The 27,543-nt window shown below is 50.0% G+C and overlaps 1 protein-coding gene across 3 annotated transcripts; it reads left to right on the top strand.

Moving 5' to 3' along the window:
* The first annotated feature begins 991 nt into the window (after positions 1-991).
* Positions 992-4,941, top strand: LOC140106870 (cornifelin homolog). Of its 3 annotated transcripts, none has more exons than XM_072131496.1 (4): positions 992-1,026; positions 1,896-2,007; positions 3,668-3,804; positions 3,992-4,941. In XM_072131496.1, the coding sequence occupies exons 2-4, from the start codon at positions 1,902-1,904 to the stop codon at positions 4,079-4,081; spliced, it is 333 nt and encodes a 110-aa protein (XP_071987597.1). In that variant the 5' UTR covers positions 992-1,026; positions 1,896-1,901; the 3' UTR covers positions 4,082-4,941. The 3 variants fall into 3 exon arrangements, with proteins under 3 accessions (XP_071987597.1, XP_071987598.1, XP_071987596.1); XM_072131497.1 differs by having other exon boundaries at positions 1,018-1,038; XM_072131495.1 differs by lacking the exon at positions 992-1,026 and adding an exon at positions 1,644-1,667.
* The last annotated feature ends 22,602 nt before the right edge of the window (positions 4,942-27,543 follow it).

The following is a 27,543-nucleotide window of genomic DNA, read 5'->3' as shown; positions in this document are numbered from 1 at the left end:
TCCCTGCTAAGCCATATGGACCTGTGCGTAGGGGGCACCAAGCAACATTATGGTGCTCTCTACTGCATAGCTTAGTGTAGCAGCTTCATTTCTTCATCTGGGGGTCACCTCTAAACCATATATCTAAGTACCCCAATACAAACGATACATAGTAGCAATCCTCATAGAAGACCAGCCCTCTATAAGACCATCCTATAAGGTTACCCCCTTAAGTGCACCTCAGAAGATCCATTAACACCCCAAATAAAAGACCTCGCTTCTAGAGGATCAAGCTTCTGGAAGCCCCCCATCCCCCAAGGATCTCTCCACTACATGGCCAAGAGCCCTTCTGTGACATGAGCAGAGCATTTACTGGGAAAACCTTCTAAAAGACCTCTACAGAGGACCCCTGCTCTAAGAGACCCTACCTGTGTAGAAGATTACGTCCCTCTAGATGACTCCAGAAGACCATCAGATATTTTCATTCTGTATTTGTATAGCGCAGCGCTGCACAGTGCCAAATTGGTATATTATAGAGTATAGAGTCTCCAACTTTTAGGAAAACTGCCCCTGTAGAGGACCATCCCTAGAATACCAATCCTCTAGAAGAACATTTCTAGAAGACCATACCTCAAGGAGAACATCCCTCTAGACAATCACCCCATAAGACCTTTCCTTAAGAACCCCACCAGAACGTCCACCCTCTGGCAGATGACTACCCTCCACCCCCCACAAGATTTTTACTTTTGTTGGGTGATCTGTGTGTGATGGAGAGGATGTAACGCTTTGCAGCTGCATCTCTCTGCGCCTTGTCTCCATCTGGCTGACGAAGTAGAAAATCAAGTTTTGCATCTCCGGAATCTCCGGTGCCACCAACACAGAAGTCATAGGAAAGGGGGAAGATAAGGAGTAGCCAAAGGGTGCGGCCGCTGATGGCTGGAGGGGGGACAATGTGAGGTAATCAGTGCGGGAGGTGACGTGACAATTCTGGCTATAAATACCTGACCTGAGCAGAGCCGCAGCTCACACTGCGTCCTCACCTGTCAGGTAAGTGCCCAGGTAACCCCTCCTGTTACACTGCTATCTGCTGGCTCCTGGACTATTGCTGGACCTGGTTGGATGAAGATGTCTTGGATCATTTTTAGATTTTGGGGATAGATTTATAAAAGTTGGAGCATCCAATCAGATAACAGCTCGGTAATACGGCAGAGTCCCCGTCTGATGGGTCGCTGTCCACAATGACGCCATCTTCAGTTGTGATGAATCTCCCCCATATTCTTCTTATTAATGAGGGTGGCGGATGTGGAGGATTCTGGTGGCACAGGACTATAATATTCCCATGTCGCAGGATGTACGGGCGAGCGGGGTGTGACAGGATCCATGTTCACATGTGGCAGCTGGTTGTGTCCTGCAGCCCCTCGCAGGGGCTTGTAGATCTGTCATGTGTGGATCAGTCCATCATAATCTTAATTTGAAGCACTGTCTTATCTGGGGGACCTTCTGTAACGCTATGTATTGGGGTACACACTGTTGGGAGACCCCAGAATATGTGTTATTGTACAGCGGTTACTAGGGTTGGGGTGGGGTCCCAATGTATAATGTCATGTGATCCTCCTCCGGCTCCTCCTCCTGTGGTGCCAGGATGACCAGGGTGTGGCTCCCATGGCCCCAGGATCTGAATAATGATAGTAGGTGACAGAAGTGGCTGATAACAGATAGTAACAGCTCAATAAGGTCCTCATGACCCCAAAGAGTGAAGACCTGGAGAGCAGAACCTCCATGGATGGGATTCCTCTACCTGGACTCCTCCTGGGAACATGTGTTTGTGGTTCCGGGGGCTCCCTTGTAGGATGGGTGCTGCACTGGGATCATTTATAGTGATGTTCACCATATCTCCCCACCTTCTTCTCCTACAGATCACAATGTCTTATCCAGTCGCTTCTCAGCCCCAGGCCATGCAGGGATACGTCACCAGCACCAGCCAGTGGCACTCCGACGTCTTTGACTGTTGTGAAGACATGGGGATCTGTAAGTCTCTGTGGATTTTGTCATCATTTACTACTTGAGGTGACAGTCACCATATTGTCCAGACACCAAACACCACAAATTAGTGACCAAGGACATTAGATGCGGGTGGACACATGACTATGATGAGACCAAATAGCTTCTTCATGACCATGCATGATGAGACCATACAGTCTGTACATGACCATAATGTGACCTTACGTCTTCCAATTTGAACATACAGCATCTTTATGATCATGATGTGACTAAGTAGCCCAAACAAGCTCTGAGTGACCATTAAGTGACCATAGAGCCTTTCCATGACCATACTGTGACCATATATCTTGTACATGAGATGATGTGACCATTTAGCTTCCTCATGACCATACATGATGTGATATATCTTGTACCTAGCTATGACATGACCATATAGCCTATCCATGACCATGATGAGACCATATAACTTGTACATATCCATGATGTGACCATATATCTTGTACGTGTCCATGACATGACCATATGGTCTATCCATGACCATGATGAGATGATATATCTTGTATGTGACCATACAGCCTCAGTGTGACCATTATGTAACTGTCTAGCCTATCCATGACCATAAAGTCTATCTATGACCATGATGAGACCATATATCTTGTACGTGTCCATGATGAGACCCTATATCTTGTACGTGTCCATGATGTGACCATATATCTTGTACGTGTCCATGATATATCTTGTACGTGTCCATGATGTGACCATATATCTTGTACGTGTCCATGATGAGACCATATATCTTGTACGTGTCCATGATGAGACCATATATCTTGTACGTGTCCATGATGAGACCATATATCTTGTACGTGTCCATGATATATCTTGTACGTGTCCATGATGTGACCATATATCTTGTACGTGTCCATGATGAGACCATATATCTTGTACGTGTCCATGATGAGACCATATATCTTGTACGTGTCCATGATGAGACCATATATCTTGTACGTGTCCATGATGTGACCATATATCTTGTACGTGTCCATGATGAGACCATATATCTTGTACGTGTCCATGATGAGACCATATATCTTGTACGTGTCCATGATGAGACAATATATCGTGTACGTGTCCATGATGAGACAATATATCGTGTACGTGTCCATGATGTGACCATATATCGTGTACGTGTCCTTGATGTGACCATATATCGTGTACGTGTCCATGATGAGACCATATATCGTGTACGTGTCCATGATGAGACCATATATCTTGTACGTGTCCATGATATATCTTGTACGTGTCCATGATGTGACCATATATCGTGTACGTGTCCATGATGAGACCATATATCTTGTACGTGTCCATGATGTGACCATATATCGTGTACGTGTCCTTGATGTGACCATATATCGTGTACGTGTCCATGATGTGACCATATATCGTGTACGTGTCCATGATGAGACCATATATCTTGTACGTGTCCATGATATATCTTGTACGTGTCCATGATGTGACCATATATCGTGTACGTGTCCATGATGAGACCATATATCTTGTACGTGTCCATGATGAGACCATATATCGTGTACGTGTCCATGATGAGACCATATATCTTGTACGTGTCCATGATGAGACCATATATTTTGTACGTGTGATATGACCAACCCCTTATGTTTTTCCATTCTAGGTCTCTGTGGAACCTTTGTCCCCTTCATCTTGGCCTGTAAAGTGGCCTCAGACTATGGAGAGTGCTGCTGTCTGCCGTGTTTACCGGGCACCGTGCTCGCCATGAGGACTGGCATTAGGGAAAAATATCACATCCCAGTAAGTCTCTCCTAGGATTGATGCGTACGGCGAGGGTTTTCTGCATTTCCTGTTGGACATTGACCTGTGTTGAGCGTAATTACTTCATTACTGCATTACCACACATAACCTGTGGGCAGGTGTGGCGCTAGAGGACACGTCTAATCGCTATCCCCAGTACTAACCTGTCTCTTCTGTCTCCTTACAGGGAAGTATCTGCAATGACTGTGTGTGTCTGACCTTCTGTGGACAGTGCACCCTGTGTCAGATGGCCCGCGAGCTGAAGCAGAGGACATGATCCACCACACGTCACCACTGGACTCATATGTCATAGATGGGGAGCCCCCATGTCCTCTCGTCTTGGAGTGAACCCCGGAATCCTTACATATACCCCAGCATCACCCTATAGGCTCTAAGTACTGTAGACCGGGCTCCAAGTCCCAATATACTGGAGACCAAAGCCCTATAGACCAGAGACTGAGCCACTATACCCCAAAGACTGAGTCCTTATATACAGGAAACCAATCCCCTTTATATTAGAGACCAAGCACCTATATGGTGGAGACAAGGTCCCTACATACCAGAGACCCAGAGTCCCTATATACAGGAGAAACAGAGCTGCTATTTACTGGAGAGACTGTGCTCCTAAATACTGATTGATTTCCTATATACTGGAGGGACTGCGCTCCTTTATACTAGAGAGACTCCGCTCCTATATATTAGAGAGACTGAGCTCCTATATATTAGAGAGACTCCGCTCCTATATATTAGAGAGACTGCGCTCCTATATATTAGAGAGACTGAGCTCCTATATATTAGAGAGACTACGCTCCTATATATTAGAGACTACGCTCCTATATATTAGAGAGACTGAGCTCCTATATATATTAGAGAGACTACGCTCCTATATATTAGAGATTGCGCCATTAATATTAGGTGAGATTGCTGATTCCCTGGTCTCCCACCCATATAACCTGTGAATTCTCCCTGTAGCGCAGTCCCCTCCCACCTCTCAGGGCATGCTGGGACTTGTAGTGCCACGTTACTGCAGTACAACCTTTTCTCTTATGTTTGATGATATTTCTATTTTTATGGTATCGTTTTTATATTGTATTTTAGTGTATTAATACCATTATAATAAAATGTACAAAACCCGTATTCTGCCTGTTTGTGCCGGTGCCTGTAGCGCCCCCTAGTGGATCCTCAAACATCTGCATCCAAACCTGACATAGCCTGGTCCTGGTAGCCAGGTTCTGCTCAAACGTGTGGTGGGTCCCGTATCTACCCCGCCCCATGCTGCATCTCTCTGCACAACTCCAGTGCTCCTCTGTTATTCCTCCTGGAGACACCCAATGCCATATACACAGATAGAGAGGAGTGTATGGTGCAGCAGGGATCGGAAAACAGGGGAGCCCTGCGGGTTTCAGGGTGTTGGGGATGGGGTACAGGGGAGTCCTGCTGGTTTCAGGGTATTGGGGATGGGGTACAGGGGAGCCCTGCTGGTTTCAGGGTGTTAGGGATGGGGTACAGGGGAGCCCTGCTGGTTTCAGGGTGTTGGGGATGGGGTACAGGGGAGCCCTGCTGATTTCAGGGTGTTGAGGATGGGGTACAGGGGAGCCCTGCTGGTTTCAGGGTGTTGGGGATGGGGTACAGTGAAGCCCTGCTGTTTTTCAGATTAGCAGGGATGGGGTACAGGGGAGCCCTGCTGGTTTCAGGGTGTTAGGGATGGGGTACAGGGGAGCCCTACTGATTTCAGGGTGTTGGGGATGGGGTACAGGGGAGCCCTGCTGGTTTCAGGGTGTTAGGGATGGGGTACAGGGGAGCCCTACTGATTTCAGGGTGTTGGGGATGGGGTACAGGGGAGCCCTGGTGGTTTCAGGGTGTTGGGGATGGGGTACAGGGGAGCCCTGCTGTTTTTCAGATTAGCAGGGATGGGGTACAGGGGAGCCCTGCTGGTTTCAGGGTGTTAGGGATGGGGTACAGGGGAGCCCTACTGATTTCAGGGTGTTGGGGATGGGGTACAGGGGAGCCCTGCTGGTTTCAGGGTGTTAGGGATGGGGTACAGGGGAGCCCTACTGATTTCAGGGTGTTGGGGATGGGGTACAGGGGAGCCCTGCTGATTTCAAGGTGTTGAGGATGGGGTACTGGGGAGACCTTATGGTTTTTCAGGGTGTTGGGGATGGGGTACAGGGGAGCCCTGATGATTTTATGGTGTTGGGGATGGGGTTCAGGGGAGACCTGCTGATTTCAGGGTGTTGGGGATGGGTTACAGGGGAGCCCTGCTGATTTCGGGGTATCTGGGATGGGGTACAGGGGAGCCCTGCTGATTTCAGGGTGCTGGGTATGGGGTACAGGGGAGCCCTGCTGATGTCAGGGTGTTGGGGGTGGGGTACAGGGGAAACTGCTGATTTCAGGGTGTTGTGGATGGGGTACAGGGGAGCCCTGCTGGTATTCAGGGTGTCGAGGATGGGGTACAGGGGAGCCCTGCTGGTATTCAGGGTGTCGAGGATGGGGTACAGGGGAGCCCTGCTGGTATTCAGGGTGTCGGGGATGGGGTACAGGGGAGCCCTGCTGGTTTTCAGAATATCAGGGATGGGGTACAGGGGAGCCCTGCTGATTTCAGGGTGTGACCGAAGGCATGAACTACCCGTATCTTTAAGTAAAACACATGGGCACCGTAATGTCCACGTACCCATTAGCCCAGATCTTTTCACGCACCTCATCAGAAATATGAGTTCCGAGGGGGCTAACACCTACGAACAATGGGGCAGATTTACTTACCCGGTACTGTCGCGATCCAGCGGCGCGTTCTCCGTCGAGGATTCGGATCTTCCTGCGATTCACTAAGGTAGTGCGCCCGATGTCCACCAGGTGTCGCTGGGTGCATGTAAGTGCGTGTTAAGCAACACATTTTTTTTAAAATGCCATGGTTTTTCCGAATCCATCGGGTTTTCCGACGGCAACACCCCCGATTTCCGTTGCATGCATGCCGGTGCCGATGCACCACAATCCGATCGCGTGCGCCAAAAACCCGGGGCAATTCAGGGAAAACGCAAATTGGTAATATTCGGGAAACCCGACGAAAAATTGCGATTTGGGCCCTTAGTAAACGACCCCAATGAGTCCCTGTGGGCAGTTGCCGCAACAGGAGCCGCCGGGGTGGCCGTCGGAGTAGAAGGGGAAGGAGGGAGGTACTTATCAAGCAACGCCCTCAATGAAGAAACAATATCAGAACCCACAGATGGACCACCCCCACGACCCCAAGCACATGCATACTGAAACTCACCAACTGAAGGCTGCACCGCTGCGGCTGCCACAGGCACGACTGGAGCCACCAACATCGAAGGAGGAGGAGGCTGCTGGACCAGAACGGACTTCCTGGATGACTCCTGTTGCTCCCGAGTTCGCTGTCTCTGGCTCCTCGAACAGACACCGCCGTGGCGTCAGAGGACCCACCAGAGGAGGGTGGGGACCGCCACCTAGATGATCTGGAGCGCCTCGACTGCCGTGAGGACCTTCAACCCACAGTCTCTCTGTACAGATTCACCGCAGAGCCAGGGCGGAAGCGTCTGCGGGATTCCCGTGAGGAGGCTGAGGATTGGGAAGACCGGCTGCGCTACTAGCGATAGCTCCCCCTGGAGGCCACATCCACTGGAGGGGCCATGATAGGGGCACCTTGGAGGGGAGGGGAGACAAATCCTGAGGCAGCAGCCCCAGCCTCCAATACAGGCCCTGCTGGAGCAGGGGGAGGTACAAAGGGGGTGGCAACCCCTAGCTGAATGGTATTAGGGGGAGCTGGAGGCCCCACAGGAGCCGTAACTCCCACAAGCACCGAGGCCGGGAGGGGGGCAGGTAATGGCACCAGGACCTCGTCAGATGCCTGTGAGGGCGGGGAAGGGGGGTGTCGGAAGAGGACCAGGCCGAGCTAGCTGCCCATTACCGCTGCTGGATGTACTGGCGGTGGGCAAGGCTGGTGGAGGGAGAGCAGGCTTGAGCGGGATTCCGACAGCGGGCAAGGAGGGAGGGGACCCCCGGAAGCCGCCATAGCTCCTGTGCTCAAGAAGAAGAGGACTGCCGGGGGGAGGATTGACAGGCCGAGCGTGAGGAATGCCGGCCCGAAGATGACGCTGGTGGGCGCGACATGTGTGAGGACCGCCAACCCGACCTGTGAACTGGAGGCCACTGGCTGCATGGACACCACAAATTGCTCCAACTAACCTTCACCCTCCGCCTGCATCCAGGCATGAAGTGCCACAGTAAGGGGGTCCTCCATTAGATTCCAGGCGCCCAGCGACAGACCCTGTACACTGCAAATGCTCCAGTGCACACCGCTTCGGTGCCGAGAGGTAGGAGAGAGGGAAACAGGGGCTTATAAAACCCCACGTAAACTAGGCGGGGGGACGTGGTGAAGAAGCCAGAGGGGAGGAATGGTAGCCCCAAAACAAGACCGCCCCCTCCCCCCACCACATCGCATTAAGGTGACAACAGCCCAATATATCATCTTAATAACCCGGAAACAACCTCAGCCTCCAGTCCCAGGGCACCTTCCTTAAAGAACGCCTGTCATCAGCTCTGTCACTAGTCCTGTCACCACTAGCTGTTGGAGCAGCTCACAAGGATCCAGCAGCCTTTATCTAGTCAATTCTTACATTAATCATTATAAAATCATATATTATTATGTAAATTAGGCTGGTCACATGGTCAGAGGCAGTGATGTCACCCCTGTTACCCCTCCCCTCTCCTCCCCCTGCTCATGTCTGTGTGTAATGTATAATAAAGCATTGCTGGTGTCTGTGCTTTATCTGCTGACATGCTGCATCCTCCCATACACATGTGTGACATCAGACATCAGCTACACAAGTACCTGGCATGTTCTGCTATTACATGGCTGCCTGGAGCTGTTGTATCTCTCGTATACACACACAGGTTGCAGGGGGCGCCAGCAACAGGAGTGTCACATCATTATACAGGCTGTCAGTCATGTGTATAAGAGTATCTCATACACGCAGGCTGCATGGGGCACCAGCACCAGCAAGCAAAGCCCCACTCATGAATAAGCTGGACAGTTTACAGGCATGTTGAGGGACAATGAAAGGATGGAGGCAATGCTTTCTAATGGAAGGAGACATTACACCATTATACCTCACACCATTATACAGGCTGTCAGTCATGTGTATAGTAGTATCTCATACATACAGGCTGCAGGGAGCACCAGCACCAGGAAGCACATGGAGAAGACATTACACCATTATACCTCACATCATTATACAGGCTGTCAGTCATGTGTATAGGAGGATCTCATACACACAGGCTGCAGGGGCGCCAGCACCAGAAAGCACATGGAGGAGCCATTACACCATTATACCTCACATCATTATACAGGCTGTCAGTCATGTGTATAGGAGTATCTCATACACACAGGCTGCAGGGGGCGCCAGCACCAGGAAGCACATGGAGGATCCATTACACCATTATACCTCACATCATTATACAGGCTGTCAGTCATGTGTATAGGAGGATCTCATACACACAGGCTGCAGGGGGCGCCAGCACCAGGAAGCACATGGAGGAGACATTACACCCTTATACCTCACATCATTATACAGGCTGTCAGACATGTGTATAGGAGGATCTCATACACACAGGCTGCAGGGGTGCCAGCACCAGGGAGCACATCGAGGAGCCATTACACCATTATACCTCACATCATTATACAGGCTGTCAGTCATGCGTATAGGAGTATCTCATACATACACAGGTTGCAGGAGGCGCCAGCACCAGGAAGCACATGGAGGAGCCATTACACCATTATACCTCACATCATTATACAGGCTGTCAGTCATACGTATAGGAGTATCTCAGACACACAGGCTGTAGGGGGCACCGGCACCAGTAAGCACATGGAGGAGACATTACACCATTATACCTCACATCATTATACAGGCTGTCAGTCATACGTATAGGAGTATCTCATACACACAGGCTGCAGGGGGCACCAGCACCAGGAAGCACATGGAGGAGCCATTACACCATTATACCTCACATCATTATACAGGCTGTCAGTAATGCGTATAGGAGTATCTCATACATACACAGGTTGCAGGAGGCGCCAGCACCAGGAAGCACATGGAGGAGCCATTACACCATTATACCTCACATCATTATACAGGCTGTCAGTCATGCGTATAGGAGTATCTCAGACACACAGGCTGTAGGGGGCGCCGGCACCAGTAAGCACATGGAGGAGACATTACACCATTATACCTCACATCATTATACAGGCTGTCAGTCATACGTATAGGAGTATCTCATACACACAGGCTGCAGGGGGCACCAGCACCAGGAAGCACATGGAGGAGCCATTACACCATTATACCTCACATCATTATACAGGCTGTCAGTCATGCGTATAGGAGTATCTCATACACACAGGCTGCAGGGGGCACCAGCACCAGGAAGCACATGGAGGAGCCATTACACCATTATACCTCACATCATTATACAGGCTGTCAGTCATGTGTATAGGAGTATCTCATACACACAGGGTGCAGGGGGCGCCAACACCAGGAGGAACATGGAGGAGCCATTACACCATTATACCTCACATCATTATACAGACTGTCAGTCATACGTATAGGAGTATCTCATACACACAGGCTGCAGGGGGCACCAGCACCAGGAAGCACATGGAGGAGCCATTACACCATTATACCTCACATCATTATACAGGCTGTCAGTCATGTGTATAGGAGTATCTCATATACACACAGGCTGCAGGGGGCACCAGCACCAGGAAGCACATGGAGGAGAAATTACACCATTATACCTCACATCATTATACAGGCTGTCAGTCATGTGTATAGGAGTATCTCATACACACAGGCTGCAGGGGGTGCCAGCACCAGGAAGCACATGGAGGAGCCATTACACCATTATACAGGCTGTCAGTCATGCGTATAGGAGTATCTCAGACACACAGGCTGTAGGGGGCGCCGGCACCAGGAAGCACATGGAGGAGCCATTACACCGTTATACCTCACATCATTATACAGGCTGTCAGTCATGTGTATAGGAGTATCTCATACACACACAGGCTGCAGGGGGCGCCAGCACCAGGAAGCACATGGAGGAGACATTACACCCTTATAACTCACACCATTATACAGGCTGTCAGTCATGTGTATAGGATTATCTCATACACACAGGCTGCAGGGGGTGCCAGCACCAGGAAGCACATGGAGGAGCCATTAAACCATTATACCTCACATCATTATACAGACTGTCAGTCATGTGTATAGGAGTATCTCTTACACACAGGCTGCAGGAGGCGCCAGCACCAGGAAGCACATGGAGGAGCCATTACACCATTATACAGGCTGTCAGTCATGTGTATAGGAGTATCTCATACACACAGGCTGCAGGGGGCGCCAGCACCAGGAAGCACATGGAGGAGCCATTACACCGTTATACCTCACATCATTATACAGGCTGTCAGTCATGTGTATAGGAGTATCTCATATACACACACAGGCTGCAGGGGGCGCCAGCACCAGGAAGCACATGGAGGAGACATTACACCCTTATAACTCACATCATTATACAGGCTGTCAGTCATGTGTATAGGATTATCTCATTTACACAGGCTGCAGGGGGCGCCAGCACCAGGAAGCACATGGAGGAGCCATTACACCATTATACAGGCTGTCAGTCATGTATATAGGAGTATCTCTTACACACAGGCTTCAGGAGGCGCCAGCACCAGGAAGCACATGGAGGAGCCATTACACCATTATACAGGCTGTCAGTCATGTGTATAGGAGTATCTCATACACACAGGATGCAGGGGGCGCCAGCACCAGGAAGCACATGGAGGAGCCATTACACCATTATATAGGCTGTCAGTCATGTGTATAGGAGTATCTCTTACACACAGGCTGCAGGAGGCGCCAGCACCAGGAAGCACATGGAGGAGCCATTACACCATTATACAGGCTGTCAGTCATGTGTATAGGAGTATCTCATACACACAGGCTGCAGGGGGCGCCACCACCAGGAAGCACATGGAGGAGCCATTACACCATTATACCTCACATCATTACACAGGCTGTCAGTCATGTGTATAGGAGTATCTCATACACACAGGCTGCAGGGGGCGCCACCACCAGGAAGCACATGGAGGAGCCATTACACCATTATACCTCACATCATTATACAGGCTGTCAGTCATGTGTATAGGAGTATTTCATACACAAAGGCTGCAGGGGGCACCAGCACCAGGAAGCACATGGAGGAGACATTACACCATTATACCTCACATCACTATACAGGCTGTCAGTCATGTGTATAGGAGTATCTCATACACAGGCTGCAGGAGGCGCCAGCACCAGGAAGCACATCGAGGAGCCATTATACCATTATACCTCACATCATTATACAGGCTGTCAGTCATGCGTATAGGAGTATCTCATACACACAGGCTGCAGGGGGCGCCGGCACCAGGAAGCACATGGAGGAGCCATTACACCGTTATACCTCACATCATTATACAGGCTGTCAGTCATGTGTATAGGAGTATCTCATACACACACAGGCTGCAGGGGGCGCCAGCACCAGGTAGCACATGGAGGAGACATTACACCCTTATACCTCACACCATTATACAGGCTGTCAGTCATGTGTATAGGAGTATCTCATACACACAGGCTGCAGGGGGCGCCAGCACCAGGAAGCACATGGAGGAGCCATTACACCATTATACCTCACATCATTAAACAGACTGTCAGTCATGTGTATAGGAGTATCTCTTACACACAGGCTGCAGGAGGTGCCAGCACCAGGAAGCACATGGAGGAGCCATTACACCATTATACAGGCTGTCAGTCATGTGTATAGGAGTATCTCATACACACAGGCTGCAGGGGGCGCCAGCACCAGGAAGCACATGGAGGAGCCATTACACCGTTATACCTCACATCATTATACAGGCTGTCAGTCATGTGTATAGGAGTATCTCATACACACAGGCTGCAGGAGGCGCCAGCACCAGGAAGCACATGGAGGAGCCATTACACCATTATACAGGCTGTCAGTCATGTGTATAGGAGTATCTCATACACACACAGGCTGCAGGGGGCGGCAGCACCAGGAAGCACATGGAGGAGACATTACACCCTTATAACTCACACCATTATACAGGATGTCAGTCATGTGTATAGGATTATCTCATACACACAGGCTGCAGGGGGCGCCAGCACCAGGAAGCACATGGAGGAGCCATTACACCATTATACCTCACACCATTATACAGGCTGTCAGTCATGTGTAGAGGAGTATCTCTTACACACAGGCTGCAGGGGGCGCCAGCACCAGGAAGCACATGGAGGAGCCATTAAACCATTATACCTCACATCATTATACAGACTGTCAGTCATGTGTATAGGAGTATCTCATACACACACAGGCTGCAGGGGGCGCCAGCACCAGGAAGCACATGGAGGAGACATTACACCCTTATAACTCACATCATTATACAGGCTGTCAGTCATGTGTATAGGATTATCTCATTTACACAGGCTGCAGGGGGCGCCAGCACCAGGAAGCACATGGAGGAGCCATTACACCATTATACAGGCTGTCAGTCATGTGTATAGGAGTATCTCTTACACACAGGCTGCAGGAGGTGCCAGCACCAGGAAGCACATGGAGGAGCCATTACACCATTATACAGGCTGTCAGTCATGTGTATAGGAGTATCTCATACACACAGGCTGCAGGGGGCGCCAGCACCAGGAAGCACATGGAGGAGCCATTACACCATTATACAGGCTGTCAGTCATGTGTATAGGAGTATCTCTTACACACAGGCTGCAGGAGGCGCCAGCACCAGGAAGCACATGAAGGAGCCATTACACCATTATACAGGCTGTCAGTCATGTGTATAGGAGTATCTCATACACACAGGCTGCAGGGGGCGCCAGCACCAGGAAGCACATGGAGGAGCCATTACACCATTATACCTCACATCATTATACAGGCTGTCAGTCATGTGTATAGGAGTATCTCATACACACACAGGCTGCAGGGGGCGCCAGCACCAGGAAGCACATGGAGGAGACATTACACCCTTATAACTCACATCATTATACAGGCTGTCAGTCATGTGTATAGGATTATCTCATTTACACAGGCTGCAGGGGGCGCCAGCACCAGGAAGCACATGGAGGAGCCATTACACCATTATACAGGCTGTCAGTCATGTGTATAGGAGTATCTCTTACACACAGGCTGCAGGAGGCGCCAGCACCAGGAAGCACATGGAGGAGCCGTTACACCATTATACAGGCTGTCAGTCATGTGTATAGGAGTATCTCATACACACAGGCTGCAGGGGGCGCCAGCACCAGGAAGCACATGGAGGAGCCATTACACCATTATACAGGCTGTCAGTCATGTGTATAGGAGTATCTCATACACACAGGCTGCAGGGGGCGCCAGCACCAGGAAGCACATGGAGGAGCCATTACACCATTATACAGGCTGTCAGTCATGTGTATAGGAGTATCTCTTACACACAGGCTGCAGGAGGCGCCAGCACCAGGAAGCACAAGGAGGAGCCATTACACCATTATACCTCACATCATTATACAGGCTGTCAGTCATGTGTATAGGAGTATCTCATACACACACAGGCTGCAGGGGGCGCCAGCACCAGGTAGCACATGGAGGAGACATTACACCCTTATACCTCACACCATTATACAGGCTGTCAGTCATGTGTATAGGAGTATCTCATACACACAGGCTGCAGGGGGCGCCGGCACCAGAAAGCACATGGAGGAGACATTACACCATTATACCTCACATCATTATACAGGCTGTCAGTCATGTGTATAGGAGTATCTCATACACACACAGGCTGCAGGGGGCGCCAGCACCAGGTAGCACATGGAGGAGACATTACACCCTTATACCTCACACCATTATACAGGCTGTCAGTCATGTGTATAGGAGTATCTCATACACACAGGCTGCAGGGGGCGCCAGCACCAGGAAGCACATGGAGGAGCCATTACACCATTATACCTCACATCATTAAACAGACTGTCAGTCATGTGTATAGGAGTATCTCTTACACACAGGCTGCAGGAGGCACCAGCACCAGGAAGCACATGGAGGAGCCATTACACCATTATACAGGCTGTCAGTCATGTGTATAGGAGTATCTCATACACACAGGCTGCAGGGGGCGCCAGCACCAGGAAGCACATGGAGGAGCCATTACACCGTTATACCTCACATCATTATACAGGCTGTCAGTCATGTGTATAGGAGTATCTCATACACACAGGCTGCAGGAGGCGCCAGCACCAGGAAGCACATGGAGGAGCCATTACACCATTATACAGGCTGTCAGTCATGTGTATAGGAGTATCTCATACACACACAGGCTGCAGGGGGCGGCAGCACCAGGAAGCTCATGGAGGAGACATTACACCCTTATAACTCACACCAATATACAGGATGTCAGTCATGTGTATAGGATTATCTCATACACACAGGCTGCAGGGGGCGCCAGCACCAGGAAGCACATGGAGGAGCCATTACACCATTATACCTCACACCATTATACAGGCTGTCAGTCATGTGTATAGGAGTATCTCTTACACACAGGCTGCAGGGGGCGCCAGCACCAGGAAGCACATGGAGGAGCCATTAAACCATTATACCTCACATCATTATACAGACTGTCAGTCATGTGTATAGGAGTATCTCTTACACACAGGCTGCAGGAGGCGCCAGCACCAGGAAGCACATGGAGGAGCCATTACACCGTTATACCTCACATCATTATACAGGCTGTCAATCATGTGTATAGGAGTATCTCATACACACACAGGCTGCAGGGGGCGCCAGCACCAGGAAGCACATGGAGGAGACATTACACCCTTATAACTCACATCATTATACAGGCTGTCAGTCATGTGTATAGGATTATCTCATTTACACAGGCTGCAGGGGGCGCCAGCACCAGGAAGCACATGGAGGAGCCATTACACCATTATACAGGCTGTCAGTCATGTGTATAGGAGTATCTCTTACACACAGGCTGCAGGAGGCGCCAGCACCAGGAAGCACATGGAGGAGCCATTACACCATTATACAGGCTGTCAGTCATGTGTATAGGAGTATCTCATACACACAGGCTGCAGGGGGCGCCAGCACCAGGAAGCACATGGAGGAGCCATTACACCATTATACAGGCTGTCAGTCATGTGTATAGGAGTATCTCTTACACACAGGCTGCAGGAGGCGCCAGCACCAGGAAGCACATGGAGGAGCCATTACACCATTATACAGGCTGTCAGTCATGTGTATAGGAGTACCTCATACACACAGGCTGCAGGGGGCGCCAGCACCAGGAAGCACATGGAGGAGCCATTACACCATTATACAGGCTGTCAGTCATGTGTATAGGAGTATCTCTTACACACAGGCTGCAGGAGGCGCCAGCACCAGGAAGCACAAGGAGGAGCCATTACACCATTATACCTCACATCATTATACAGGCTGTCAGTCATGCGTATAGGAGTATCTCATACACACAGGCTGCAGGGGGCGCCGGCACCAGGAAGCACATGGAGGAGCCATTACACCATTATACCTCACATCATTATACAGGCTGTCAGTCATGTGTATAGGAGTATCTCATACACACACAGGCAGCAGGGGGCGCCAGCACCAGGTCGCACATGGAGGAGACATTACACCCTTATACCTCACACCATTGTACAGGCTGTCAGTCATGTGTATAGGAGTATCTAATACACACAGGCTGCAGGGGGCGCCAGCACCAGGAAGCACATGGAGGAGCCATTACACCATTATACCTCACATCATTATACAGACTGTCAGTCATGTGTATAGGAGTATCTCTTACACACAGGCTGCAGGAGGCGCCAGCACCAGGAAGCACATGGAGGAGCCATTACACCATTATACAGGCTGTCAGTCATGTGTATAGGAGTATCTCATACACACAGGCTGCAGGGGGCGCCAGCACCAGGAAGCACATGGAGGAGCCATTACACCGTTATACCTCACATCATTATACAGGCTGTCAGTCATGTGTATAGGAGTATCTCATACACACACAGGCTGCAGGGGGCGGCAGCACCAGGAAGCACATGGAGGAGACATTACACCCTTATAACTCACACCATTATACAGGCTGTCAGTCATGTGTATAGGATTATCTCATACACACAGGCTGCAGGGGGCGCCAGCACCAGGAAGCACATGGAGGAGCCATTACACCATTATACCTCACACCATTATACAGGCTGTCAGTCATGTGTATAGGAGTATCTCTTACACACAGGCTGCAGGGGGCGCCAGCACCAGGAAGCACATGGAGGAGCCATTACACCATTATACAGGCTGTCAGTTATGTGTATAGGAGTATCTCATACACACAGGCTGCAGGGGGCGCCAGCACCAGGAAGCACATGGAGGAGCCATTACACCATTATACCTCACATCATTATACAGGCTGTCAGTCATGTGTATAGGAGTATCTCATACACACAGGCTGCAGGGGGCGCCACCACCAGGAAGCACATGGAGGAGCCATTACACCATTATAGCTCACATCATTATACAGGCTGTCCGTCATGTGTATAGGAGTATCTCATACACACAGGCTGCAGGAGGCACCAGGAAGCACATGGAGGAGCCATTACATCATTATGCCTCACATCATTACACAGGCTGTCCGTCATGTGTATAGGAGTATCTCATACACACAGGCTGCAGGGGGCACCAGCACCAGGTAGCACATGGAGGAGACATTACACCCTTATACCTCACATCACTATACAGGCTGTCAGTAATGTGTATAGGAGTATCTCATACACAGGCTGCAGGAGGCGCCAGCACCAGGGAGCACATCGAGGAGCCATTACACCATTATACCTCACATCATTATACAGGCTGTCAGTCATGTGTATAGGAGTATCTCATACACACAGGCTGCAGGGGGCACCAGCACCAGGAAGCACATGGAGGAGACATTACACCCTTATACCTCACATCATTATACAGGCTGTCAATCATGTGTATAGGAGTATCTCATACACACAGGCTGCAGGGGGCGCCAGCACCAGGAAGCACATGGAGGAGCCATTACACCATTATACCTCACACCATTATACAGGCTGTCAGTCATGTGTATAGGAGTATCTCATACACACAGGCTGCATGGGGCACCAGCACCAGCAAGCAAAGCACCACTCATGAATAAGCTGGTCAGTTTACAGGCATGTTGTGGGACAATGAAGGGATGGAGGCAGTGCTTTCTAATGGAAGTTTATGAAAACATATTTTATTTAGGAGGGTTATTTTGCCTGACAAGTTCTCTTTAACTAGTCAGGGGTACTCTCCATGTGGATGGGCTACAGGCAGCCTCAGGGTGTTGAGGGTGGGGTACAGGGGAGCCCTGCTTATTTCAGGTTGTTGGGGGTGGGGTACAGGGGAGCCCTGACGATTTCAGGGTGTTGGGGATGGGGTATAGGGGAGCCCTGCTGATTTCAGGGTGTCGGGGATGGGGGACATGGAGCCATTCAGTTTTTGGAGGTGTTGGGGTGGGGTACAGGGGAGCCCTGCTGATGTCAGGGTGTCGGGCCCTCTGCAGAGATAATTCTATATGTACCCTGTGTATATATAGAGCCAGGCTGCTGTGGGGGATGGAAGAGCATGATATAAGTAGAACCATGTGGCTCTGTATAAGACGCAGGAAATGAGATCCATATGGCCAGGACATGGTTAATTAAAGTGTACGATGTTTTGGATTTTATAAGGAATTCTGCATCCCCTCCCCCAACATGGGAACCATCGGAGAAAAAACATGGAATATCCAGGAATGAGTCTTATATTCCCAATATGCATTCTTTATAAGATCTCTGCTACCTGGCAAGAATCTCTATAGGGGAATATCATGGCTGGCACTGGTATAGGAAGATATGATGGCTGGCACTGGTATAGGGGGATATCATGGCTGGCACTGGTATAGGGAGATATCATGGCTGGCACTGGTTTAGGGAGATATCATGGCTGGCACTGGCATAGGGGGATATCATGGCTGGCACTGGCATAGGGAGAAATCATGGCTGGCACTGGTATAGGGAGATATCATGGCTGGCACTGGTATAGGGAGATATCATGGTTGGCACTGGTATAGGGAGATATCATGGCTGGCACTGGTATAGGGAGATATCATGGCTGGCACTGGTATAGGGAGATATCATGGCTGGCACTTGTATAGGGAGATATCATGGCTGGCACTGGTATAGGGGGATATCATGGCTGGCACTGGTATAGGGAGATATCATGGCTGGCACTGGTATAGGGAGATATCATGGCTGGCACTGGTATAGGGAGATATCATGGCTGGCAATGGTATAAGGAGATATCATGGCTGGCACTGGTATAGGGAGATATCATGGCTGGTACTGGTATAGGGGGATATCATGGCTGGCACTGGTATAGGGAGATATCATGGCTGGCACTGGTATAGGGAGATATCATGGCTGGTACTGGTATAGGGGGATATCATGGCTGGCACTGGTATAGGGAGATATCATGGCTGGCACTGGTATAGGGAGATATCATGGCTGGCACTGGTATAGGGAGATATCATGGCTGGCACTGGTATAGGGAGATATCATGGCTGGCACTGGTATAGGCGGATATCATGGCTGGCACTGGTATAGGGGGATATCATGGCTGGCACTGGTATAGGGAGATATCATGGCTGGCACTGGTATAGGGGGTATCATGGCTGGCACTGGTATAGGGGGATATCATGGCTGGCACTGGTATAGGGGGTATCATGGCTGGCACTGGTATAGGGAGATATCATGGCTGGCACTGGTATAGGGGGATATCATTGCTGGCACTGGTATAGGGAGATATCATGGCTGGCACTGGTATAGGGAGATATCATGGTTGGCACTGGTATAGGGAGATATCATGGCTGGCACTGGTATAGGGAGATATCATGACTGGCACTGGTATAGGAGGATATCATGGCTGGCACTGGTATAGGGGTATATCATGGCTGGCACTGGTATAGGGAGATATCATGGCTGGCACTGGTATAGGGAGATATCATGGCTGGTACTGGTATAGGGGGATATCATGGCTGGCACTGGTATAGGGGTATATCATGGCTGGCACTGGTATAGGGAGATATCATGGCTGGCACTGGTATAGGGGTATATCATGGCTGGCACTGGTATAGGGGGATATCATGGCTGGCACTGGTATAGGGGCATATCATGGCTGGCACTGGTATAGGGGAATATCGTGGCTGGCACTGGTATAGGGGGATATCATGGCTGGCACTGGTATAGGGGGATATCATGGCTGGCACTGGTATAGGGGGATATCATGGCTGGCACTGGTATAGGAGGATATCATGGCTGGCACTGGTATAGGAGGATATCATGGCTGGCACTGGTATAGGGAGATATCATGGCTGGCACTGGTATAGGGAGATATCATGGCTGGCACTGGTATAGGCGGATATCATGGCTGGCACTGGTATAGGCGGATATCATGGCTGGCACTGGTATAGGGAGATATCATGGCTGGCACTGGTATAGGGGTATATCATGGCTGGCACTGGTATAGGGGGATATCATTGCTGTCACTGGTATAGGCGGATATCATGGCTGGCACTGGTATAGGGAGATATCATGGCTGGTACTGGTATAGGAGGATATCATGGCTGGCACTGGTATATGGAGATATCATGGCTGGCACTGGTATAGGGGGATATCATGGCTGGCACTGGTATAGGCAGATATTATAGCTGGCACTGGTATAGGGAGATATCATGGCTGGCACTGGTATAGGGGAATATCATGGCTGGCACTGGTATAGGGAGATATCATGGCTGGCACTGGTATAGGGGATATCATGGCTGGCACTGATATAGGAGGATATCATGGCTGGCACTGGTATAGGAGGATATCATGGCTGGCACTGGTTTAGGGAGATATCATGGCTGGCACTGGTATAGGGGGATATCATGGCTGGCACTGATATAGGAGGATATCATGGCTGGCACTGGTATAGGGAGATATCATGGCTGGCAGTGGTATAGAGAGATATCATGGCTGGCACTGGTATAGGGGGATATCATGGCTGGCACTGGTATAGGGAGATATCATGGCTGGCACTGGTATAGGGAGATATCATGGCTGGCACTGGTATAGGGAGATATCATGGCTGGCACTGGTATAGGGGGATATCATGGCTGGCACTGGTATAGGGGGATATCATGGCTGGCACTGGTATAGGGGAATATCATGGCTGGCACTGGTATAGGAGGATATCATGGCTGGCACTGGTATAGGGAGATATAATGGCTGGCACTGGTATAGGGAGATATCATAGCTGGCACTGGTATAGAGAGATATCATGGCTGGCACTGGTATAGGGAGATATCATAGCTGGCAATGGTATAGGGGGATATCATGGCTGGCACTGGTATAGGAGATATCATGGTTGGCACTGGTATAGGGAGATATCATGGCTGGCACTGGTATAGGGAGATATCATGGCTGGCACTGGTATAGGAGATATCATGGCTGGCACTGGTATAGGGGAATATCATGGCTGTCACTGGTATAGGGGGGTATCATGGCTGGCACTGGTATAGGGAGATATCATGGCTGGCACTGGTATAGGGAGATATCATGGCTGGCACTGGTATAGGGAGATATCATGGCTGGCACTGGTATAGGGAGAACTCATGGCTGGCACTGGTATAGGCGGATATCATGGCTGGCACTGGTATAGGAGGATATCATGGCTGGCACTGGTTTAGGGAGATATCATGGCTGGCACTGGTTTAGGGAGATATAATGGTTGGCACTGGTATAGGGAAATATCATGGCTGGCACTGGTATAGGAGGATATCATGGCTGGCACTGGTTTAGGGAGATATCATGGCTGGCACTGGTTTAGGGAGATATAATGGTTGGCACTGGTATAGGGAGATATCATGGCTGGCACTGGTATAGGGAGATATCATGGCTGGCACTGGTATAGGGAGATATCATGGCTGGCACTGGTATAGGGGTATATTAAGGCTGGCACTGGTATAGGGGAATATCATGGCTGGCACTGGTATAGGGGTATATCATGACTGGCACTGGTATAGGGGTATATCATGGCTGGCACTGGTATAGGGAGATATCATGGCTGGCACTGGTATAGGGAGATATCATGGCTGGCACTGGTATAGGGAGATACCATGGCTGGCACTGGTATAGGGAGATATCATGGCTGGCACTGGTATAGGCGGATACCATGGCTGGCACTGGTATAGGGAGATATCATGGCTGGCACTGGTTTAGGGAGATATCATGGCTGGCACTGGTATAGGGAGATATCATGGCTGGCACTGGTATAGGGAGATATCATGGCTGGCACTAGTATAGGGAGATATCATGGCTGGCACTGGTATAGGGAGATATCATGGCTGGCACTGGTATAGGAGGATATCATGGCTGGCACTGGTATAGGGAGATATCATGGCTGGCACTGGTATAGGAGGATATCATGGCTGGCACTGGTATAGGGAGATATCATGGCTGGCACTGGTATAGGGAGATATCATGGCTGGCACTGGTATAGGGGGATTTCATGGATGGCACTGGTATAGGGAGATATCATGGCTGGCACTGGTATAGGGGAATATCATGGCTGGCACTGGTATAGGGAGATATCATGGTTGGCACTGGTATAGGAGGATATCATGGCTGGCACTGGTATAGGAGGATATCATGGCTGGCACTGGTATAGGGAGATATCATGGCTGGCACTGGTATAGGGGGATATCATGGCTGGCACTGGTATAGGGAGATATCATGGCTGGCACTGGTATAGGGGGATATCATGGCTGGCACTGGTATAGGGGTATATCATGGCTGGCAATGGTATACGGAGATATCATGGCTGGCACTGGTATAGGAGGATATCATGGCTGGCACTGGTATAGGGAGATATCATGGCTGGCACTGGTATAGGAGGATATCATGGCTGGCACTGGTTTAGGGGGATATCATGACTGGCACTGGTATAGGGGTATATCATGGCTGGCACTGGTATAGGGGAATATCATGGCTGGCACTGGTATAGGGGAATATCATGGCTGGCACTGGTATAGGGAGATATCATGGCTGGCACTGGTATAGGGGGATATCATGGCTGGCACTGATATAGGAGGATATCATGGCTGGCACTGGTATAGGAGGATATCATGGCTGGCACTGGTATAGGGAGATATCATGGCTGGCACTGGTTTAGGGAGATATCATGGTTGGAACTGGTATAGGGAGACATCATGGCTGGCACCGGTATAGGAGGATATCATGGCTGGCACTGGTATAGGAGGATATCATGGCTGGCACTGGTATAGGGAGATATCATGGCTGGCACTGGTATAGGGGAGATATCATGGCTGGCACTGGTATAGGGGGATATCATGGCTGGCCCTGGTATAGGGGGATATCATGGCTGGCACTGATATAGGAGGATATCATGGCTGGCACTGATATAGGAGGATATCATGGCTGGCACTGGTATAGGAGGATATCATGGCTGGCACTGGTTTAGGGAGATATCATGGCTGGCACTGGTTTAGGGAGATATCATGGTTGGCACTGGTATAGGGAGATATCATGGCTGGCACTGGTATAGGGAGATATCATGCCTGGCACTGGTATAGGGAGATATCATGGCTGGCACTGGTATAGGGAGATATCATGGCTGGCACTGGTATAGGGGTATATTAAGGCTGGCACTGGTATAGGGGAATATCATGGCTGGCACTGGTATAGGGAGATATCATGGCTGGCACTGGTATAGGGAGATATCATGGCTGGCACTGGTATAGGGGTATATCATGACTGGCACTGGTATAGGGGTATATCATGGCTGGCACTGGTATAGGAGGATATCATGGCTGGCACTAGTATAGGGGAATATCATGGCTGGCACTGGTATAGGAGGATATCATGGCTGGCACTGGTATAGGGAGATATCATGGCTGGCACTGGTATAGGGAGATATCATAGCTGGCACTGGTATAGGGAGATATCATGGCTGGCACTGGTATAGGGAGATATCATAGCTGGCACTGGAATAGGGAGATATCATGGCTGGCACTGGTATAGGAGATATCATGGTTGGCACTGGTATAGGGAGATATCATGGCTGGCACTGGTATAGGGAGATATCATGGCTGGCACTGGTATAGAGGGATATCATGGCTGGCACTGGTATAGGGAGATATCATGGCTGGTACTGGTATAGGGAGATATCATGGCTGGCACTGGTATTGGGAGATATCATGGCTGGCACTGGTATAGGGAGATATCATGGTTGGCACTGGTATAGGGGAATATCATGGCTGGCACTGGTAAAGGGAGATATCATGACTGCCACTGGTATAGGGAGATATCATGGCTGGCACTGGTATAGGGAGATATCATGGCTGGCACTGGTATAGGGAGATATCATGACTGCCACTGGTATAGGGAGATATCATGGCTGGCACTGGTATAGGGAGATATCATGGCTGGCACTGGTATAGGGGATATCATGGCTGGCACTGGTATAGGGAGATATCATGGCTGGCACTGGTATAGGGGGGTATCATGGCTGGCACTGGTATAGGCGGATATCATGGCTGGCACTGATATAGGAGGATATCATGGCTGGCACTGGTATAGGGAGATATCATGGCTGGCACTGGTATAGGGAGATATCATGGCTGGCACTAGTATAGGGAGATATCATGGCTGGCACTGGTATAGGGAGATATCATGGCTGGCACTGGTATAGGAGGATATCATGGCTGGCACTGGTATAGGAAGATATCATGGCTGGCACTGGAATAGGCGGATATCATGGCTGGCACTGGTTTAGGGAGATATCATGGCTGGCACTAGTATAGGGGGATATCATGGCTGGCACTGGTATAGGAGATATCATGGCTGGCACTGGTATAGGAGATATCATGGCTGGCACTGGTATAGGGAGATATCATGGCTGGCACTGGAATAAGGAGATATCATGGCTGGCACTGGTATAGGGGTATATCATGGCTGGCACTGGTATAGGGAGATATCATGGCTGGCACTGGTATAGGGAGATATCATGGCTGGCACTGGTATTGGGAGATATCATGGCTGGCACTGGTATAGGGAGATATCATGGCTGGCACTGGTATAGGGGGGTATCATGGCTGGCACTGGTATAGGCGGATATCATGGCTGGCACTGATATAGGAGGATATCATGGCTGGCACTGGTATAGGGAGATATCATGGCTGGCACTGGTATAGGGAGATATCATGGCTGGCACTGGTATAGGAGGATATCATGGCTGGAACTGGTATAGGCGGATATCATGGCTGGCACTGGTATAGGGAGATATCATGGCTGGCACTGGTATAGGGAGATATCATGACTGGCACTGGAATAGGCGGATATCATGGCTGGCACTGGTATAGGGAGATATCATGGCTGGCACTGGTATAGGAGGATATCATGGCTGGCACTGGTATAGGGAGATATCATGGCTGGCACTGGTATAGGGAGATATCATGGCTGGCATTGGTATAGGGGGATATCATGGCTGGCACTGGTATAGGGAGATATCATGGCTGGCACTGGTATAGGGGGATATCATGGCTGGCACTGGTATAGGGGTATATCATGGCTGGCACTGGTATAGGGGTATATCATGGCTGGCAATGGTATACGGAGATATCATGGCTGGCACTGGTATAGGAGGATATCATGGCTGGCACTGGTATAGGGGGATATCATGACTGGCACTGGTATAGGGGTATATCATGGCTGGCACTGGTATAGGGGAATATCATGGCTGGCACTGGTATAGGGGAATATCATGGCTGGCACTGGTATAGGGAGATATCATGGCTGGCACTGGTATAGGGGGATATCATGGCTGGCACTGATATAGGAGGATATCATGGCTGGCACTGGTATAGGAGGATATCATGGCTGGCACTGGTATAGGGAGATATCATGGCTGGCACTGGTATAGGGAGATATCATGGCTGGCACTGATATAGGAGGATATCATGGCTGGCACTGGTATAGGAGGATATCATGGCTGGCACTGGTATAGGGAGATATCATGGCTGGCACTGGTATAGGGGTATATCATGGCTGGCAATGGTATACGGAGATATCATGGCTGGCACTGGTATAGGAGGATATCATGGCTGGCACTGGTATAGGGGGATATCATGACTGGCACTGGTATAGGGGTATATCATGGCTGGCACTGGTATAGGGGAATATCATGGCTGGCACTGGTATAGGGGAATATCATGGCTGGCACTGATATAGGAGGATATCATGGCTGGCACTGGTATAGGAGGATATCATGGCTGGCACTGGTATAGGGAGATATCATGGCTGGCACTGGTATAGGGGTATATCATGGCTGGCAATGGTATACGGAGATATCATGGCTGGCACTGGTATAGGAGGATATCATGGCTGGCACTGGTATAGGGGGATATCATGACTGGCACTGGTATAGGGGTATATCATGGCTGGCACTGGTATAGGGGAATATCATGGCTGGCACTGGTATAGGGGAATATCATGGCTGGCACTGGTATAGGGAGATATCATGGCTGGCACTGGTATAGGGGGATATCATGGCTGGCACTGATATAGGAGGATATCATGGCTGGCACTGGTATAGGAGGATATCATGGCTGGCACTGGTATAGGGAGATATCATGGCTGGCACTGGTATAGGGAGATATCATGGCTGGCACTGGTATAGGGAGATATCATGGCTGGCACTGGTATAGGGAGATATCATGGTTGGCACTGGTATAGGGAGATATCATGGCTGGCACTGGTATAGGGGGATATCATGGCTGGCACTGATATAGGAGGATATCATGGCTGGCACTGATATAGGAGGATATCATGGCTGGCACTGGTATAGGAGGATATCATGGCTGGCACTGGTTTAGGGAGATATCATGGCTGGCACTGGTTTAGGGAGATATAATGGTTGGCACTGGTATAGGGAAATATCATGGCTGGCACTGGTATAGGGAGATATCATGGCTGGCACTGGTATAGGGAGATATCATGGCTGGCACTGGTATAGGGGTATATTAAGGCTGGCACTGGTATAGGGGATATCATGGCTGGCACTGGTATAGGGGTATATCATGGCTGGCATTGGTATAGGGGGATATCATGGCTGGCACTGGTATAGGGAGATATCATGGCTGGCACTGGTATAGGGGGATATCATGGCTGGCACTGGTATAGGGGTATATCATGGCTGGCACTGGTATAGGGGTATATCATGGCTGGCAATGGTATACGGAGATATCATGGCTGGCACTGGTATAGGAGGATATCATGGCTGGCACTGGTATAGGGGGATATCATGACTGGCACTGGTATAGGGGGATATCATGGCTGGCACTGATATAGGAGGATATCATGGCTGGCACTGGTATAGGAGGATATCATGGCTGGCACTGGTATAGGGAGATATCATGGCTGGCACTGGTTTAGGGAGATATCATGGCTGGCACTGGTTTAGGGAGATATCATGGCTGGCACTGGTATAAGGAGATATCATGGCTGGCACTGGTATAGGGAGATATCATGGCTGGCACTG

The sequence above is a fragment of the Engystomops pustulosus genome, unplaced genomic scaffold (assembly GCF_040894005.1).
Source record: "Engystomops pustulosus unplaced genomic scaffold, aEngPut4.maternal MAT_SCAFFOLD_35, whole genome shotgun sequence".
Lineage (NCBI taxonomy): Eukaryota > Metazoa > Chordata > Amphibia > Anura > Leptodactylidae > Engystomops > Engystomops pustulosus.
This window is presented reverse-complemented; position numbering and strand designations above follow the sequence as displayed.